The sequence below is a fragment of the Hyla sarda genome, chromosome 10 (assembly GCF_029499605.1).
Source record: "Hyla sarda isolate aHylSar1 chromosome 10, aHylSar1.hap1, whole genome shotgun sequence".
NCBI lineage: Eukaryota > Metazoa > Chordata > Amphibia > Anura > Hylidae > Hyla > Hyla sarda.
In genome coordinates, this window is record NC_079198.1 from 9,230,677 (window position 1) to 9,250,283 (window position 19,607).

The following is a 19,607-nucleotide window of genomic DNA, read 5'->3' on the forward strand; positions in this document are numbered from 1 at the left end:
AAAGTGACACTAACCCGGCTGTTCAGTCGGGCTGTTTGGGACCGCCGCGATTTCACCGCGGCGGTCCCGAACAGCCTGACTGAATAGCCGGGTTAGTGCTTACAGGACACCGGGAGGGACCTTACCTGCCTCCTCGGTGTCTTCTCCGTTCCGGGATCCCCTGTATGGCCGGCGCTCTCCTTCCTCGTCATCACGTCGTCGCGTACGTGCGTCGGCGTGCGTAACGACGTGATGGCGGCGACGGAGAGCGAGGATACCCGGCCGGCAGCAGAGACGTTCCGGAGCGACGGGGACGCGGCGACAGCGATGGAGCGACATCCAGGGCAGCGGTGACGGGTCCAGAGCGGCGGGGACACGTGAGTATTACCTCCTCCTGCAGTGGTCTTCAATCTGCGGACCTCCAGATGTTGCAAAACTACAACTCCCAGCATGCCCGGACAGCCAACGGCTGTCCGGGCATGCTGGGAGTTGTAGTTTTGCAACATCTGGAGGTCCGCAGGTTGAAGACCACTATTGGGTTCAAAATCTTTATTTTTTTAGATTTTGCTCCTAAAAATTGGGTGCGTCTTATACGCCGGTGCGTCCTATAGGGCGAAAAATACGGTAGTTATTTTTTGTAGAAACCAGAAGATGACATATATATATATATATATATATATATATATATATATATATATATATAAAATTCTATAAAATGATAGTGGTTGATATCTTGGGTGACTGTCTAGATCTTTTCCTAGGACACGGTTTAACCAAATATCAGATATTGTGGTGAGCCATGCCTGATAAAGGGTCGTAGGTAGCCTCAAAAACTTGCAATTTTTCCATTATTTTTTCAGTTTGCCATTAAAAATATAAACTACTTTGGACCTGCATTTTTATTTTAGAATCTGCTCATCCTTCAAGGTCAAATTTGATTTATATTTTAATATGTTTCTGTTTTGATAACAGAAGGCTTATATCTCTATATTCTTTAATCATTTTGTAGGTTTTATTTTTGTTATAATACATTTAAAAAAAATCCAATTAATAAACTCTACTGGGGGAGATATATCAAAACCTGCGCAGAGGAAAAGTTGACCAGTTGCCCACAGCAACCAATCAGATCGCTGCTTTTATTTTTCAGAGGCCCTTTTTCAAAAATGAAAGAAGCGATCTGATTGGTTGCTATGGGCAACTGGTCAACGTATCCTCTGCGCAGGTCTTAATAAATCTACTTCTATATCAATATGAGGCTCTAGTCCAAGTGCCAGCGCGGCACCTTAAGGCGCCGCTCTTAAAAACTTGGTGCTTCTTTCATTTTTGAAAGGCCTGTGAAAAATGAAAGTAGCGATCTGATTGGTTTTTCCTCTGACTTTTCCTCTAGACGGGTTTTGATAAATTTCCTCCAATGTTTTGCAAGCTTTTGCCAAACCACGACTCGCGGCATGCTCGGACAGTCTTTGGTTAAAATCGAGCCGCACACTTATACAGTCCAAGATGCCGTACAGAGCAGGGAGGCGGAGACAATGTGCCCCAGGCAATTTTGCTTGGAGGCGGAGCCAATAAATGATTCTTAGAGCTGAAGGCAGGGGCCAGCGCAAAATTGTCAGCGCAGATATTTTCAACTTTTCAAGCCAGAACATTGGCATAAAAGCTTCATAAAGTCCCCCCAATACGTAGAATTGTACTTACATTTAATATTCAGGGTTACATAGTAGCTTAACACTCTTTTATTCGGAAAAGTAACCGTACATTTAAGTTGCGTTTTATCATCGTTGTATGAAGGATTATATGTAATTGTAGAATTTACTCTCTGAATTCCTTCATCCCGATCCTCACGGCTCATGGTAACCGGTAAGTCCGGGTTATTCCATGTAATGGATGGGGGGTTGGAGGGGCAGGTGTGATTTACTGAGCAGGTGATACGGACCGGTTCTTTCTCTATCATTTGCTCAGATCCATTCATCAATGGTGCAGGAGGAGTATCTGAAAGAAAGAAAGCTTGAGATGAAGAATCATTTTGGTTAAATAAAGATTGAACCAAGCTCTGAAGAGGAAGGAAGTTCCCCCATGAGAAGTGAGGGCAATCAAGGGAACCCCCTCAATCACATAAACAAGGAAAATAGGAGCCATAAAAGGGTGAAAACTAGGATTTATGCTCATGGACAGGATGAGTACAAGTTAAAAAGTAAGTCTGGAGCATGTTTTTATGTTTACTCTCATGACAGGTACGCCTTCACTTCACCAAAAATAATTAATTGTGCTTTAGGACATTGAGGATGAATTAGACATTGATTCCCGATTTTATATGTGACTCCATTTACCTATGATAGAGACTTTGCAGACTCTTCCATTATAGAGGTTATAGGCATTAATCTCTTTACTGACCCCGGGGTAGATCTCCACTGGTTCTCGCACATCATTCATTCTCAGGGAACAGGAATCCATTGGATTTCCCACCAGAAATGTTCTTCCTTTATACTTTTTTTCCACATCTGAAGAGCTTCGGCTATTGAATATTTGAGGATATCCCATGAATACATTTTTATACCAGAACAAGGTCAAATTCTGAGCATTGTCAGGATATTTGAGTTTGCAGGGAATTTCCACACAAGAACCCTTTAAAGCCTGTATAGATCTGGGGTAAGTGAACCCCCAACCCTTACATGAGGAATCAGAGCAACCTGGGGGAATTCAGAAAGGGGAAGAATTATTTTAAATTACCAATTCATACATTCCCAGAAATGTCAAAAACGTTTGCGGATTGCTCCGCCTCTGCAAATAGCCCCTGATATTATGATCAGCTAATATTACACGAAATTGGCTGCTTTCTTTCAGAAACAGCACCACTCTGAGCTGCTATACCAGATACAACCTGTGGATTGGGGTGGTGCAGCCAAGTTTTTTGTAACCCAGGAAAACCCTTTTCAAAGGGGTACTCCGCCCCTAGACATCTTATCCCCTATCCAAAGGATAGGGGATAAGATGCCAGATCGCCTGGGTCCCGCCGCTGGGGACCCCCGCAATATAGCAAGCCGCACCCACCTGCATCTGCTTACGGAAGCGCTGGAGGTTCTGAGGCTAATTCCTCCCCACCACGGTGACGGAAGATCGTGACGTCACGACTCCGCCCCCCATGTGACGTCACACCCCGCCCCCTCAATGCAAGTCTATGGGAGGGGGCGTGACGTTTTCTTGCAAAAACGGCAGGAAGAACGTTAAATCTGCCGCATGCCGTTTTTTCGGTCCAAAAACTCTGCGTCCAGATCTTAGCTTTGAATCAATGAGAAATTGCTAAATAATTTTTCCACTTGGCGCTTTTCAGTGTGGCGTTTTTTTTTTTAAAGGGGTACTCCGCTGCTCAGCATTTGGAACAAACTGTCCCGAACTCTGGAGTCGGTGCCAGGAGCTCGTGACGTTATAGCCCCGCCCCCTTCATGACATCACACCCCCACCCCCTCAATGCAAGTCTATGGGAGGGGGCGTCACGACCCCTCCCATAGACTTGCATTGAGGGGGCAGGGAGTGACGTCACATGGGGGGCGGAGTCGTGACGTCACGATCTTCCGTCCCCGTGGTGGGGAGGAATTAGCCTCAGAACCTCCAGCGCTTCCGTAAGCAGATTCAGGTGGGTGCGGCTTGCTATATTGTGGGGGTCCCCAGCGGCGGGACCCCGGCTATCTGACATCTTATCCCCTATCCTTTGGATAGGGGATAAGATGTCTAGGGGCGGAGTATCCCTTTAATACCTGATATTGTCATCATCAAAAATCATTTGCTTTGTTATCAATTTTTATTAATACGAGAACATTTTTATAAAATATTTTCCCAGCAGAAAAATGACTATATACTAGAAATCTTAAATCCATAAGTACCTGGGATCTTGAGCTGGACGGCTTTCTCAGTTTCTTCTCGATTCAATTTATAGGAATTTATCTCTTTACTTATTCCGGGGTAATACCATTCTCTCTTAGTGACACCCGTGATCCTCAGCGAGCAGCTGTTTGCTCCATTAGGTATAAGTGAGGTGCGTCCTCTGTACTCCGGGAGGATTTTAGATTGATCTTCACTGTACACTATTGGGTATTGCGCTATATGGTATGTATACCACACAATCCGGACCTCTCCATAGTCAGCGGGGGCAGTGAAGTTGCAGGGAATCTCCACATCAGAATGTCTCACAGCACTTATGGATTGTGGAAAAGTGAATGTCCATTTACCTTCATGGTCATTGCAAAAACTTCCTGAATAATTAAATGGTCGCTGTCATTAAAACGAATCTTTGCCATCACGCTGCTTATGGTAAATAAAAGAAAAAATTCTAATGTACTGTGTAAAAAAAAAAAAAAAAGAAGTTTTATAAGTTTTATTTGTGTTTAAAAAAGCTGCCACTAGGTGTCTCCCCACTTGTACAGAGCACAATTCCCCCCCCCCCCCCCCATCTCTTGCACAGACTTTGGATTCCTGTTGGCCTGACAGAAGTCCAAAATTAGGAAATGCAGTCTGGACTACTGAGGGGGATGTGTGCCGCCTTAGCCAATCATAGCTCATCTCACACTGAACTGCTCTGAGCTGTGTGTAGCAGAGTGAGGGAGGAAGTTCTCCCCTGTATGGCTTCAGATGATGTCACGGCTGCTGGGGAACGCCCCTTCCCAGTCTGTGAATCTGACTGAGCAGAAAATGCAGAGCGATATCAAGGTAGTTTTGTTTTTTATTTGTTTACAGGGGCTGTAAAGTTAGTGTAGTTCATAATATAGTGTTTGTACCTGTGTTTGATGGTGGTCTCGCAATTCGTATGGGATCTTTGCCCCAATTTTTATTTTTAACAGCATACAAAATGAGTGTTATATCAGGTTTTCCCAGGTTACAGTGTGGCCCGAGATATTACATCACTAGTCAAGTGATGAAAGGGTGAATGGGTGAAGAGAGCTCTGTGTAGGAATTGTAGTTTTGCAACAAATGGAGGCACCCTGGTTAGAAAACACTGGTCGGCTGCATGGAAGGGAGCTCAGGTGTGCTTCAATGGGTGGGGTGGCTGATGTTTGGGAGGGAGAAAAGTGACCTCACACTTACAAACAAGGTATGATGGGACTTGTAGTTGGAGGGAGGGAACTCAATTTTTACAAAAAGATAGCAGCAATGTTATAGTGGGCTAGAAGTGGCCCCAAAACAAGCACAGATCCGTTCTACGCATGTCCATTACTGTCTGGCAGATATGGACTTAAATTTAATAGGCCTTTAAATAGTCCTCTATGGGACTTGAGTGTATATAACATAATTTAAAAAATGTGATTGAAAATGTAAATAAACCCTCCGCTAAAAATTGTAATTACCTCTCTTTTCCTATTTTTGAAATAAAAAATGTAAACTAAAATAAAGAAAAACATATTTCATATTGCTGCATGTGAAACTGTCCGAACTATTAAAATCTAAAGTTAATGAAACTACCTCCTAAAGGTTAAAAAGGAAGGCTTATTTTTGGCCACTTTAATAAAACAAAAATTACCATTTAAACAAAAATGGTAACATTACAAACTGCAGATCAAGCCATGTATACAGAAAAATAAACATATATGTGGGGGCAGAATAGGGTGATACCAAGTATACCGATTATCTTACAAAGGGACAGTACATTTTTTTAAAGTAGTAAAATAAAGAAAAACCTATATAGATTGGGTATTATTGTAATTGGATCATATGATCTACAGAATAAAAATTTCATGTCATTTAACTGTAAAGTGCACTGCGTAAAAACGTTATTTTTTTTGCAGAATTTTGTATTTTTTTGTTTTTTCTTTTAATTACAACCTACCGTATTTTTCGCCGTATAAGACGCACTTTTTCTTCCCCAAAACTGGGGGGGAAGTTGGTGCGTCTTATATGGCGAATACACCCAGCTATCGTGTCGGTCCCTGCGGCCATCAACCGCCGGGACCCGCGGCTAATACAGGACATTACCGATCGTGGTGATGCCCTGTATTAACCCTTCAGACGCGCCGCCGCGTCTGAAGGGAAAGTGACACTTAACCCGGCTGCTCAGTCGGGCTGTTCGGGACTGCCGCAGTGAAATCGCGGCGTCCCGAACAGCTTACAGGACACCGGGAGGGACCTTACCTGCCTCCTTGGTGTCTGCTCTGTGCCGGGATCCCCTGCATGGCGGCGCTATTCTTCGACGTCATCACGTCGTCGCGCACGCCGTCTTATCATCCAATAGGAGCGGCGTGCGTAGCGACGTGATGACGGTGACGGAGAGCATGGATCCCGGGGAAGAAGACGTCCGGAGCGCCGGGGACGAGGCAACAGCGATGGAGTGACATCCAGGGCAGCGGTGACGGGTCGAGAGCGCCGGGGACATATAAATATTATCTCCTATCCAGTGGTCTTCAACCTGCGGACCTCCAGATGTTGCAAAACTACAACTCCCAGCATGCTCGGACAGCCAACGGCTGTCCGGGCATGCTGGGAGTTGTAGTTTTGCAATATCTGGAGGTCCACAGGTTGAAGATCACTGTTGGGTGCAGAATCTTTTTTTTTCTAGATTGTGCACCTTTAAAATTGGGTGCATCTTATATGCCGGTGCGTCCTATAGGGCGAAAAATACGGTATATATATATATATGTGTGTGTGTGTATATATAAATTTTCTTTTTTTTTTTTTTATTCTCCAAGTAAAAGGTATGTACTATGTGATGTCTAGTGCAGGGACAGAGGGTGGCTGCATGACACATGGATTTAAATAGAGCGAAATGGAGAAGTCATCGGTGTTCATTTTGTATATTTTAGTCATGACTTTTGCGACTTTCTTGTTTTCATTTAGGAAGCGAAAACGCAAAAGCCCATAAGAATCTGCTGTCGGGTTTAGTCACCTAAAATACAACTAAAACTAAATCAATGCAGACAGCTAAAATAAAACTAAAACTAAAATGGCAATTTAATCAATAGAGGCCCCATCCCATCCAGCACTGCACCGGGGATAAAACAATTGCTCAGGTTTATCAATCTGAGACAAAAACGTATTTGCCTATAGCGACCAATCACAGCTGAGCTTTTGTTTGTCAAATTACCGGTATATTGGTAAAATGAAAGCTGAGGTCCCATTGTTTACTATAGGTAAATCAGGCAGTTTTGGTCTCAGACCGATTGAGGCAGTATTTTAGTTTTACTTTAAAAAGTTTAGTATTTCTTTGTGTATACACTATATGTCCAATTAGGCAGATAAAGACCGCTATTTGGTGTACAGTAGCGTTCACTGGATGACACTAGGAGAAGCTGGTTGACGCATACTGACGGTCTCCTACTGAGACTGCCAGGATCGGTGCTTGGTTGATTCTGCCAGTTAACACATTAAAGGGGTACTCCGGCGCTAAGACATCTTATCCCCTATCCGAAGGATAGGGGATAAGATGCTTGATTGCGGGGGTTGCGCCGCTGGGGACCCCCATGATCTTGCACGCCGCACCCCGTTACAATCAGTCCCCAGAGCATGTTCGCTCTGGGTCTGATAACTGGCGATCACGGGGCTGGAGCATTGTGACATCACGGCTCCACCCTGTGTGACATCACGCTCCGCCCCCTCAATGCAAGCCTATGGGAGGGGGCGTGACAGCTGTCACGCCCCCTCCCATAGGCTTGCATTGAGGGGGCGGAGCCGTGATGTCACAATGCTCCGGTCCCGTGCTACGGTGACTGATTGTAACAGGGTGCTGCTTGCAAGATCACACGGAGCCACGGGACCCCTGCGATCAGGCATCTTATCCCCTATCCTTTGGATAGGGGATAAGATGTCTTAGCGCCGGAGTACCCCTTTAAATGCTGCGGTCATTAGTGAACACAGCATCTAGCAAGTTAACAGAGGCAGAGGTTGCCATGGCAGCTGTAGGCCTAGAACAGCCTTATTTTTTGTGCTGTAGTTTCTATCAGTACCCTTTTGCAGTAGACCGACTTTTTAAACATTTCTTCCTGATATATGATGTGTTAAAAAATCTGCAAAGATCTACAATGTTATATTTTCAAAGTTCAGACATTTCTACAAGCGGCAAACATTTTTTTCTTTTTATTTTTTAGCTTTGTTAAGTCCCTCAGGGGACTTTTATAAGCAACCATTAGGTCGATGCAGGTTGTACTAGAAGATCTACCATGGCTGGCATGGAGGCTTTTAGGCGGCCACAGCATGAACCTGCTGTACATGTATGGTGGATGTTGCCAAAGGGTTAAAATATGTATGGCTTTTGCGGGATCCTGATGTATGTCCTGTATGACCTTGAAGAATTGGAATTTTCCCTGTGCAGTATGCACTGGCCCTGATATACTATTGTAAACCCGATATGCTTTGTCGGGTTGTGCGCCAGATTCTGTCTCATTGCGCCAGAAATTCTGTTTGCGCTAGAATTGAAAAAACCCTGACTAGCTCTCCATTTTACTGTGGCTCTTCCTAAACCATGGCCAAGACACACGAACGAGGGATAAGGGATTGGGGGAGCCTGGCCTCGTAGATGTCACTCCTTTTCAGCTTATTTCCCACACTCTCATTGAAGTCAATGGGATTGGGGTTTAGGGCAGTGACAGAAGTGGAAATCCGTGTCCAAAAATTTTAAAGGTGTACTCCGGCACTAAGACATCTTATCCCCTATCCAAAGGATAGGGGATAAGATGCCTGATCGCGTGGGTCCCGCCGCTGGGGACAACCATGATCTTCCACGCCGCACCCCGTTACAATCAGCCCCCGAGCAGTCACGCCCCCTCCCATAGGCTTGCATTGAGGGGACGGGGTGTGACGTCACACAGGGGCGGAGCCGTGATGTCACTATGCTCCTTCACCGTGATCGCCAGTAATCAGACCCGGAGTGAGCACGCTCCGGGGGCTGATTGTAATGGGGTGCGGAGTGGAAGATCACACAGTGGCGGGACCCCCGGGACCCCCGTGATGTCTTAGCGCCGGAGTTCCCCTTTAAATGTCTGTACAAAGATGCCCTAAAACAATTATTGAATGCCTTTTATCAAGAATTTCTTATAAAAAGATTTTTTTTTAAATGTATTGGAAAAAAAAAATTACATTTAATTTTGACAACTTTGGTCAAACAAAGAACTATTTGAAGAGTATAGCGTCATTTCTGCAAAAATAACATGATGTCCAAATATTTCAGCAAAGTCTGCCCTGAAAAATCTAATGCCTCGCCTTTTGATCCCTGCTGTGCATTCAAATTTTTGTGCTTTTTTCCCCTGAATTCCTTGTGAAAATGAAATTCTAAGCTAAAATTACATTTTTATAAAAAAAAAAAATAATAATAATAATAAATAAATAAATAATATTTGTAGCCCAGTGCTAAAAACTTTGCTCATAGTCTCTGGGGTCAAAATGTTTATTACATGCCTATATAAATTCCTTGAAGGGATTCTTTTCTAAAATGTGGTTTCTAAAATCCTAACTTCTGGGGGGTTCCAAAGGCTCAACAGCTGTAACATGGCACCTTAAAACCATTCCAGCATTCCGTGTCCAAAAATTTTTTTACGACCTTATGCTTTACTCTGGGGAACTTGGTGACCAATTTTGGGATGCTGATTCCTCTGTATTCCTTGTGAAAATGAAAATTTAAGGGTTAACTACATATTATTTGAAATTAAAAACTCATGGCCCAATGCTAATACATTTTTCAAAACATCTGTGAGGTCAACATGCTCCTTAAAACCCCTCAATAAACTCATTAAAAAAGAGTAATTGTCAGAATGGGGTCTTTTTATTGGCATTCATTATGTCTTGGGACCCAAAGTCTCTGTAAATTTGAAATGGTGCTGTAAGAACCTGAAAGGTTAATCTGCACTGAGAGCTTTTGTTTGTTCTTGTTGCTGTGTTTACGCCCATATGCTGAGACTGGTCAGCTGACCTTAATTTGAGCACCTGTTCAGGCTCCTATATAAGCTGGCAGTCTACTTTCACACCTTGCCTGCGAAAGAGCTCATACTCCTAGCTAGCTTTTGTACTGTATCTTGTATTTCTGGCATATTTGACCCATTGGCTTCGCTCTCTGACTCCTCTACTTTTTCTTCGATTTGGCTTTTCTGTTATCTCTTGGTACTGACTCGGCTTGTGGACTGTGACATATTGTGTGTGTTTGTTTCGTTATTATTTCTGTTAGTGCGTGTGATTCCATACAGTGTCCCGACCTCTGTCTATATTGTATGTTTATTTTGTTGATATTTTACTCCCTGCACTTATTCAAGCAGGGACTGTCACCGTGGTTGTGGACCCGTCGCCTAGGGTGGGTACGCAAGTAGGCAGGGCAAGTGGAAGTCGGTGAGTTCAGGGCTTCACTCTTCCCTGCCCATACGTGACAGGTGCCTGGAAAAGATCCTAAGAAAAAAAGGGCCCTGTAAATGTATGACAAGTTGTACTGAATATTCTCCCACAAAGATATATATCAATCTGCCAGCTCTTCCTGTAACATCATCCTGATAGCTAAGATACGTTTCCTTTAAAGGCAAAACAGCTTTAAACTAAAAAATTATTGGAGTAACATTTATAGAAAGTGGATGTGACATCCTCTCTGATGTACGGATCTGATAGAACTGTCCCTGTGTCATCAGAGGTGGAGTAAGGAAAGGAATGAGGACAATGTATGATCCTGGATGATTCACATTATATGTATAAACATTGTATCAGGGGACACATCTATATTAGACAGAGAACAGGATATCTTAGACATAAGATCTTACCTACCCAGAGTAAAAAGCAGAAGCAATGATCCTCTGAGAAAGAAGAAGCGGCGAGTCATTATTTCAACATGAACTCAGTTCCCAGATTTTAATTTCATAGATAATTTCTGCATCATTTCTTGTAGAGAAACCAGAAAATAGAATAAAATATCAGACAAGAGCAAAGAAGTCATATATGTTGTATATAGCAAGTAAATATGACATGGCTGTCTGACAGTATACATAAATTCTACATCACGAAAGATATATCGCAAATATATACATAAATACATAGATATAGATCAACGATAAATAGATCGGATAGATATGAGATAGATATATATGAGATAGATAGATATATGAGATAGATAGATATGAGATAGATATATATGAGATAGATAGATATATGAGATAGATAGATAGATATGAGATAGATAGATAGAGATGAGATAGATAGATATGAGATAGATAGATATGAGATAGATAGATATGAGATAGATAGATAAATATGAGATAGATAGATATGGGATAGATAGATATGAGATAGATAGATATATGAGATAGATATATATAAGATAGATAGATATATGAGATAGATAGATAGATAGATAGATAGATATGAGATAGATAGATAGATAGATATGAGATAGATAGATAGACATGAGACAGATAGATCTGAGATAGATAGATACGAGATAGATAGATAGAAATGAGATAGATAGATAGATCTGAGATAAATATGAGATAGATAGATAGATAAAAAAAATGAAAAAAAGCGCAGCACACAGAGTATCCTCAGTGCAAAAAAAATTACTTGTTTTATTCCATCATCGGCTTTGGATGGTGATGTGAAATCACCGACATGTTGCACTTTTTCTTGCTGATGATGGAATAAAACAAGTAATTTTTTTTGCTCTGAAGATACTCTGTGCGCTGCAGTTTTTTCTGAGTCCTTCACCAAGTCTCCTGTGACTGCGCGCACCTTATTACTCTTGGGAATTGGATTGTCAGTTGTTCTGCTTTTTTGGAAACTAGATAGATAGATAGATAGATAATGAGAAGCTTACTATAAGCATGGTGAGGTGACGTTCTACAACACATGGCTCTCAAGCAATGGACCAAATCAACTCTGACATTACATTCTATCCTTCCAGACCTAAAACTAATTTCGTGAAGTTCTTTCCTCCCAAAGTCTTAATATAACCAAAGATTACCGGCAAATATAAGATGACAGATCACAACACATACTCACACATCCTCTTAATGTTCTGATCTTCTTCACACTGATAAAAACCTGTAATTTCCTGTAAATCATCCGCATTCGCTTTAGAGAAGTGGTTAGAAGAAATAATAAATATAGTTTGTTTCATCATCTCAACAGCAATAAAGTATAGGAACTAGTATTAGAAATTCGGGGGGCGGGGGACTACCTTGCGGATACAATAAAATACTTAAAAAAGAAAACAAAGGAAAAAATGAACAACCACTAATACCCTCCAAAAAATATGTACTTTTACTGCGCAAGTTGTGATAGTCAGGCAGGGAAAGGGTGTAATTCCCTACCTGATCTGCGAGAAACCTTTACCTGGAGCCTAATTAAATGGGTACTCCACTGGCCCGCCTTCCGGCTAATGTTCTGAACGCTGTGTGCGCGTAGCGGGGGTCAACCACACCTCTCGTGACGCCAGGCCACACCCCTCAATGCAAGTCTATGGAAGGGGGAGTGGCGGCCGTTACGCCCCCTCGAATAGACTTGTATTGGGGGCGTGGCCTTACATCACGAGGGGGCATGGCCGACTAAATGTCCCGAACTCAGCTGGAAGGCTGGACAGTGGAGTACCCCTTTAATGAAGCCCAGCCGAGAGGGGACTGGTGTTATAAGGAAGTCAGACAATGTGGTCTGGGCCCTCCCCTGGACCGCAGATTAATGTAAGGGGGGAGACACCGTGTCTATTTACCGGACGGGCACACAGCAGAAGGCGGTGGTGGACGCACAAAGTGGCACCAATGTCGGCGGTGACATTGTCAAGGAAAACGAAAGGAGTGCTGGTTCCCCAGGAGAGGGACTGTCACCAGATAAGCTCAATGTGAACTGTGTCTTATAAGGTGGCAGGTTGAACTTTATTAAAATGAAAACTCCCCAAATGAAATAATTAATTAAATAATTAAATATATACATAAACGTCTTCTTCATTCCTGAAGTAATCTGGACTTATTCCTGTAAAAAAAATAAAAAAAATAACCTTCCATAGAGACTGAAGCTCAACAGCCATGAAGGGAGTAGTTGTTGTGCAACAAAACGTCACGCCCCCTATCATAGACTTGCATTGAGGGGGCGGGGCGTGGTGTAATTAGGGGGCGGGGCTATGACATCACGAGCTCCCGACACCGGCTCCAGCATTCGGTACAGTTTGGTCCAAACGTTGAGCAGCGGAGTACCCCTTTAATAAGATACCAAAGAACTGGGTAACTCAGGCCTTAAATGGGTAAGATCACTCTGTGTCTGATGACCCCAGCAGCGGGACCCCCACGATCAGACATCTTATCCCTTATCCAAAGGGTAGGGGATAAGATGTCTAGGGCCGGAGTACCCCTTTAAGCATCAAAACATGGTGCTCTGGGACAGACTACCATTACGTAGGCTGGGGAGGGAGTAAATAAATTGCTCTTGCAACCCTGGTAATATCAGGCTGCTACTGCTTGGCTTTCTTTCTGTCTGGTTATGAATAATAGGGAAAACCCCCAATTTTTTTTTTATTTTTTATTTTTATTTTATTTATTTACTTAGGAAGAAAAAGCATCTAATGTCCATAATCAGCCAGATACAAAGCAAGCAGTAGCAGCCTGGTGTTATCATACCTACCTACCTGCCTGCTACTGCCACAATTTTTGAAGTTCATTGCCTTTCAATACGTGTCTCTTTATGGTATCCTTGGTGGTGGTGGGTACTGGGATAATAATGGGGTTTAGCGCTAGCCATTTTACAGGCTAATGCTAATCCCTGGCATTAATCAGAAGACATCTTCTGCTTATCCAAAAATAAGTATGAAAAAAAACACACTAGGTTAAAAAAATAAAAAAAAATAAAAATTATTTTTTTTATCAAAATGAAAACTCATAGATTAAAAATAAAGGCTTTTCTTCTTTTCCTGAAAGGGGTATTCCAGGAAAAAAAAAAAAATTCATATCAACTGGCTCCAGAAAGTTAAACAGATTTGTAAATTACTTGTATTAAAAAATCTTAATCCATTCAATAATTATCAGCTGCTGAAGTTGAGTTGTTGTTTTCTGTCTGGAAACAGTGCTCTCTGCTGACCTATCTGCCTGTCTCGGGAACTGCACAGAGTAGAAGAGGTTTGCTATGGGGATTTGCTTCTAAACTGGGCGGTTCTCAAGACAGGTGTCATCAGAGAGCACTTAGACAGAAAAGAACAACTCAACTTCATCAGCTCATAAGTACTGAAAGGATTAAGATTTTTTAATAGAAGTCATTTACAAATCTGTTTAACTTTCTGGACCCGGTTGATTATATATATATATATATATATATATATATATATATATATATATATATATAAAAAAGTTTTTTTTCCTGGATAACCCCTCATCCTATAAAAAAAAATAAAAAAAAAGAAAGACAAAAGATAGTAAAAAAAAGAAGAAAAATAAATAAAAATGAAAGCATTCTTTCTTCTATGACTCTTCTCCCAGCAGCAGCAGAGGCCTTTCTGACACACAAACAAAACTCTTTACTGCTCTTGATTGCTCCGCTTGCTATCAGGACGCCAGGTCCTACAGTGCAGTGCGGTGGGGGGGGGGGGGGGGGGATAGAATTCCAAGGTCCTACAAACTAAGCCCCCATTTGGGCATTAAAGGGGTACTCCGCTGGAAAACAATTTTTTTAAATCAACCTGTGCCAGAAAGTTAAACAGATTTATAAATTACTTTGTAAATTTGTAAATCATAATCCTTCCCGGACTTATCAGCTGCTATATACTTCACAGGAAGTTCTTTTCTTTTTGGATTTCCTTTCTCTTTTACCACAGTGCTCTCTGCTGACACCTCTTTAGGAACTGTCCAGAGCAAGACAGGATTTCTATGGGGATTTTCTCCTACTCTGAACAGTTCCTAAAAGGGACAGGTGTCAGCAGAGAGCACTGTGGTCAGACAGAAATTAAATCCAAAAAGAAAAGAACTTCCTGTGGAGCAAATAGCAGCTGATAAGCTGATACTATTCATCCTTTGGTTGTTAACGTACAAGACGAAACCCACCCTCCTGTCTTAAAGAGGTATTTCAGTGGAAAACATGTTTGTTTTTTAAATTAACTGATTCCAAAATGTTAAACAGATTGGTAAAATCGTAATCCTTCCAATACTTATCAGCTGCTGTATGCGCCAGAGGAAGTTGTGTAGTTCTTTCCAGTCTGACCACAGTGCTCTCTGCTGACACCTCTGTTCATGTCAGGAACTGTCCAGAGTAGAGCAAATCCCCATAGCAAACCTCTCCTGCTTCGGTCAGTTCCTGACATGGACAGAGGTGTCAGCAGAGAGCACTGTGGTCAGACTGGAAAGAACTACACAACTTCCTCTGGCGCATACAGCAGCTGAGAAGTACTGGAAGGATTAAGATTTTTTAATAGAAGTTATTTAGAAATATTGTTAAACCTTTTGGCACCAGTTAATTAAAAAAATACCCCTTTAAGACAGGAGGGTGAGTCTCAACTTGTAAAGTAACAACCAAAGGATGAATAGTACGGCAGTGTCATTTACCAGACCTGCCACATAAATAAAACCTACAAAGTAGTAGATTACAGTAAAGTTCTAAAACAAAATACATAATCACATGTCGAAACAGTACAATGGTAAGTTATATTCCAAAGGACAATACATATTTAAATGTCCAAATAGTATAATGGTATGTTATATTTGAAAATACATATTCACATGTCCAAACACTATAGCGGTATGTAATATCCTAAAACAAAATACACACTCACATGTCCAAACGCTATAGCGGTATGTAATATCCTAAAACAAAATACATACTCACATGTCCAAACGCTATAGCAGTATGCAATATCCTAAAACAAAATACACACTCACATGTCCAAACACTATAGCAGTATGTAATATCCTAAAACAAAATACATACTCACATGTCCAAACACTATAGCGGTATGTAATATCCTAAAACAAAATACATACTCACATGTCCAAACACTATAGCGGTATGTAATATCCTAAAACAAAATACATACTCACATGTCCAAACACTATAGCGGTATGTAATATCCTAAAACAAAATACATACTCACATGTCCAAACACTATAGCGGTATGTAATATCCTAAAACACAATACATACTCACATGTCCAAACACTATAGCAGTATGCAATATCCTAAAACAAAATACATACTCACATGTCCAAACACTATAGCAGTATGCAATATCCTAAAACAAAATACACACTCACATGTCCAAACGCTATAGCGGTATGTAATATCCTAAAACAAAATACACACTCACATGTCCAAACGCTATTGCGGTATGTAATATCCTAAAACAAAATACATACTCACATGTCCAAACGCTATAGCGGTATGTAATATCCTAAAACAAAATACACACTCACATGTCCAAACACTATAGCGGTATGTAATGTCCTAAAACAAAATACACACTCACATGTCCAAACGCTATAGCGGTATGTAATATCCTAAAACAAAATACACACTCACATGTCCAAACACTATAGCGGTATGTAATGTCCTAAAACAAAATACACACTCACATGTCCAAACACTATGGCAGTATGTAATGTCCTAAAACAAAATACACACTCACATGTCCAAACACTATAGCAGTATGTAATGTCCTAAAACAAAATACACACTCACATGTCCAAACACTATAGCGGTATGTAATGTCCTAAAACAAAATACACACTCACATGTCCAAACGCTATAGCGGTATGTAATATCCTAAAACAAAATACACACTCACATGTCCAAACGCTATAGCGGTATGTAATATCCTAAAACAAAATACACACTCACATGTCCAAACGCTATAGCGGTATGTAATGTCCTAAAACAAAATACACACTCACATGTCCAAACACTATAGCGGTATGTAATATCCTAAAACAAAATACACACTCACATGTCCAAACGCTATAGCGGTATGTAATATCCTAAAACAAAATACACACTCACATGTCCAAACACTATAGCGGTATGTAATGTCCTAAAACAAAATACACACTCACATGTCCAAACGCTATAGCAGTATGTAATATCCTAAAACAAAATACATACTCACATGTCCAAACGCTATAGCAGTATGTAATATCCTAAAACAAAATACATACTCAAATGTCCAAACACTATGGCAGTATGTAATGTCCTAAAACAAAATACACACTCAAATGTCCAAACGCTATAGCAGTATGTAATGTCCTAAAACAAAATGCACGTTCACATGTCCAAACACTATAGCGGTATGTAATATCCTAAAACAAAATACACACTCACATGTCCAAACGCTATAGCGGTATATAATATCCTAAAACAAAATACACACTCTCATGTCCAAGCGTCATAGCAGCATGTAATGTCCTAAAACAAAATACATACTCAAATGTCCAAACACTATAGCGGTATGTAATGTCCTAAAACAAAATACACACTCACATGTCCAAACACTATAACGGTATGTAATATCCTAAAACACAATACATACTCACATGTCCAAACGCTATTGCGGTATATAATATGCTAAAACAAAATACATACTCACATGTCCAAACGCTATTGCGGTATGTAATGTCCTAACACAAAATACACACTCACATGTCCAAACACTATAGCGGTATGTAATATCCTAAAACACAATACACACTCACATGTCCAAACACTATAGCGGTATGTAATGTCCTAAAACACAATACATACTCACATGTCCAAACACTATAGCGGTATGTAATGTCCTAACACAAAATACACACTCACATGTCCAAACACTATAGCGGTATGTAATATCCTAAAACACAATACACACTCACATGTCCAAACACTATAGCGGTATGTAATGTCCTAAAACACAATACATACTCACATGTCCAAACACTATAGCGGTATGTAATATCCTAAAACAAAATACACACTCACATGTCCAAACACTATAGCGGTATGTAATATCCTAAAACACAATACACACTCACATGTCCAAACACTATAGCGGTATGTAATATCCTAACACAAAATAAATACTCAGATGTCAAAACATTACAATGTTATTTAATACTGTATGCTAAATCACAATACATACTTACATGTCTAAACAGTATAGCGGTATGTAATATTTGAAAAAATGTTTTTGTATGTTTTGAAAAAAATTTTTATATTTGAAAACACAAAACCTACTTACATGTCTAAACAGTATAGCGGTATGTAGAACTCCAAAACACAATACATACTTCCCTTTCAGTGTTCTGCTCTTTCTAGTACTGATAAACCGCTGCTATTTCCTGTAATCCGCTCTGCGCTGACTCTATAGAAGCGGTTACAGGATATTTCAGTACGTTTCTAGTTTCCTTATCTGCAAACTCTTCACCATAATAATTTATACTGCAGAATTACTAAAAATACCTAAAGTCATCTATAAGACCTCGCGTCCTATGTCCCCTGACTTTCATCTTTTACTATATTAAATTGAAAACACAGTCAACAATGTATACCTTAAAGGGGTACTCCGCTGGAAAACATTATTTTTAAATCAACTGGTGCCAGAAAGTTAAAAAGATTTGTAATTTACTTCTATGAAAAAAATCTTAAAGGCCATCTGCGGCCAAAAACAATGTATCCCTTATCCGCAGGGGCATAAGTGTTTGATTGCAGGGGGTCCGAACGCTGGGACCCCCTGCAATCTCCTGCATGGGGCCCCGACTCTGCCACAGCTCTACCGTGCAGGAGCCGTGCCGGCCGCAGCATGACGTCATGCTGCGGCCGACACGCCTCCTCCATGTAGTTCTATGGGAGAGCGGGGAGGCAGTGTTAGTGTCTCCCCACCTCTCCCATAGAACTGAATGTGGAGGGGGAGTGGAGGGGTTGTACCGTCAACCTCTCCAGGTCAATGCTACGTTCAGGAGATCACGGGGGGACCCAGCGGTCAGACCCCCCGTGATCAAACACTTATCCCCTATCCTGTGGATAGGGGATAAGTGTTAGAACACAGCAATTGTCCTTTAATCCTTCCAGTACTCAACTGCTGTTATGATCCACAGGAAGTTATTTTCTTTTTGAATTTCCCTTCTGTCTGACCACAGTGCTCTCTGCTGACACCTCTGTCCATGTCAGGAACTGTCCAGAGCAGGAGAGGTTTTCTCTGGGGATTTGTTCCTGCTCTGGACAGTTCCTGACATGGACAGAAGTGTCAGCAGAGAGCACTGTGGTCAGACAGAAAGGAAATTAAAAAAGAAAAGAACTTCCTGTGGATCATACAGCAGCTGCAAAGTACTGGAAGGGTAAAGATTTTTTAATAGAAGTAATTTACTAATCTGTTTAACTTTCTGGCACCAGTTGATAAAAAAAAAAATGTTTTCCATGGGAGTACCCCTTTAAAGAGTAACTGTTATCAAACCATGTTTTCTAAACTACCTCACATTATATTCCTTAACTCAATGTTTCCCAACCAGGGTGCAAAACTACAACTCCCATTTATTAATTTTTTTAAACAATTTTTTAGGCCCTCTAGGGTATTTATACAAGATATAATTCAATTGCTTGTACAGTACTCTGAAGTGTATTGTCCATTTTGTGATCTCCTATAGTAAATTTGGCCCTTATCAATTATTTTTTTTTTTTTACTAACTTCTTTACTAAGTGAACAGCGTTAATGCTATACTACACCACCAGGGGGAGATAAGCAGCAAAGCA

At 41.1% G+C, this 19,607-nt stretch overlaps 1 protein-coding gene across 8 annotated transcripts in view; it reads right to left on the bottom strand.

Annotated features, from left to right (window-relative positions):
- Positions 1 to 19,607, bottom strand: part of LOC130293645 (carcinoembryonic antigen-related cell adhesion molecule 6-like) — a 58,791-nt gene that overhangs the window by 26,389 nt on the left and 12,795 nt on the right. For 4 of the 8 annotated variants that reach the window (XM_056542569.1, XM_056542571.1, XM_056542570.1 and 1 more), the window contains 4 exons: positions 10,696 to 10,809; positions 3,858 to 4,226; positions 2,307 to 2,666; positions 1,675 to 1,968 (listed from right to left, as the gene is read on the bottom strand). In XM_056542569.1, the coding sequence (XP_056398544.1) occupies positions 1,675 to 1,968; positions 2,307 to 2,666; positions 3,858 to 4,226; positions 10,696 to 10,750 (1,078 nt within the window). In that variant the 5' untranslated portion in view covers positions 10,751 to 10,809. Of the gene's footprint in view, positions 1 to 1,674; positions 1,969 to 2,306; positions 2,667 to 3,857; positions 4,227 to 10,695; positions 10,810 to 11,918; positions 11,995 to 18,099; positions 18,223 to 19,607 lie in introns of those variants that run through there. The other 4 variants (XM_056542574.1, XM_056542573.1, XM_056542575.1 and 1 more) reach the window with 4 other exon arrangements.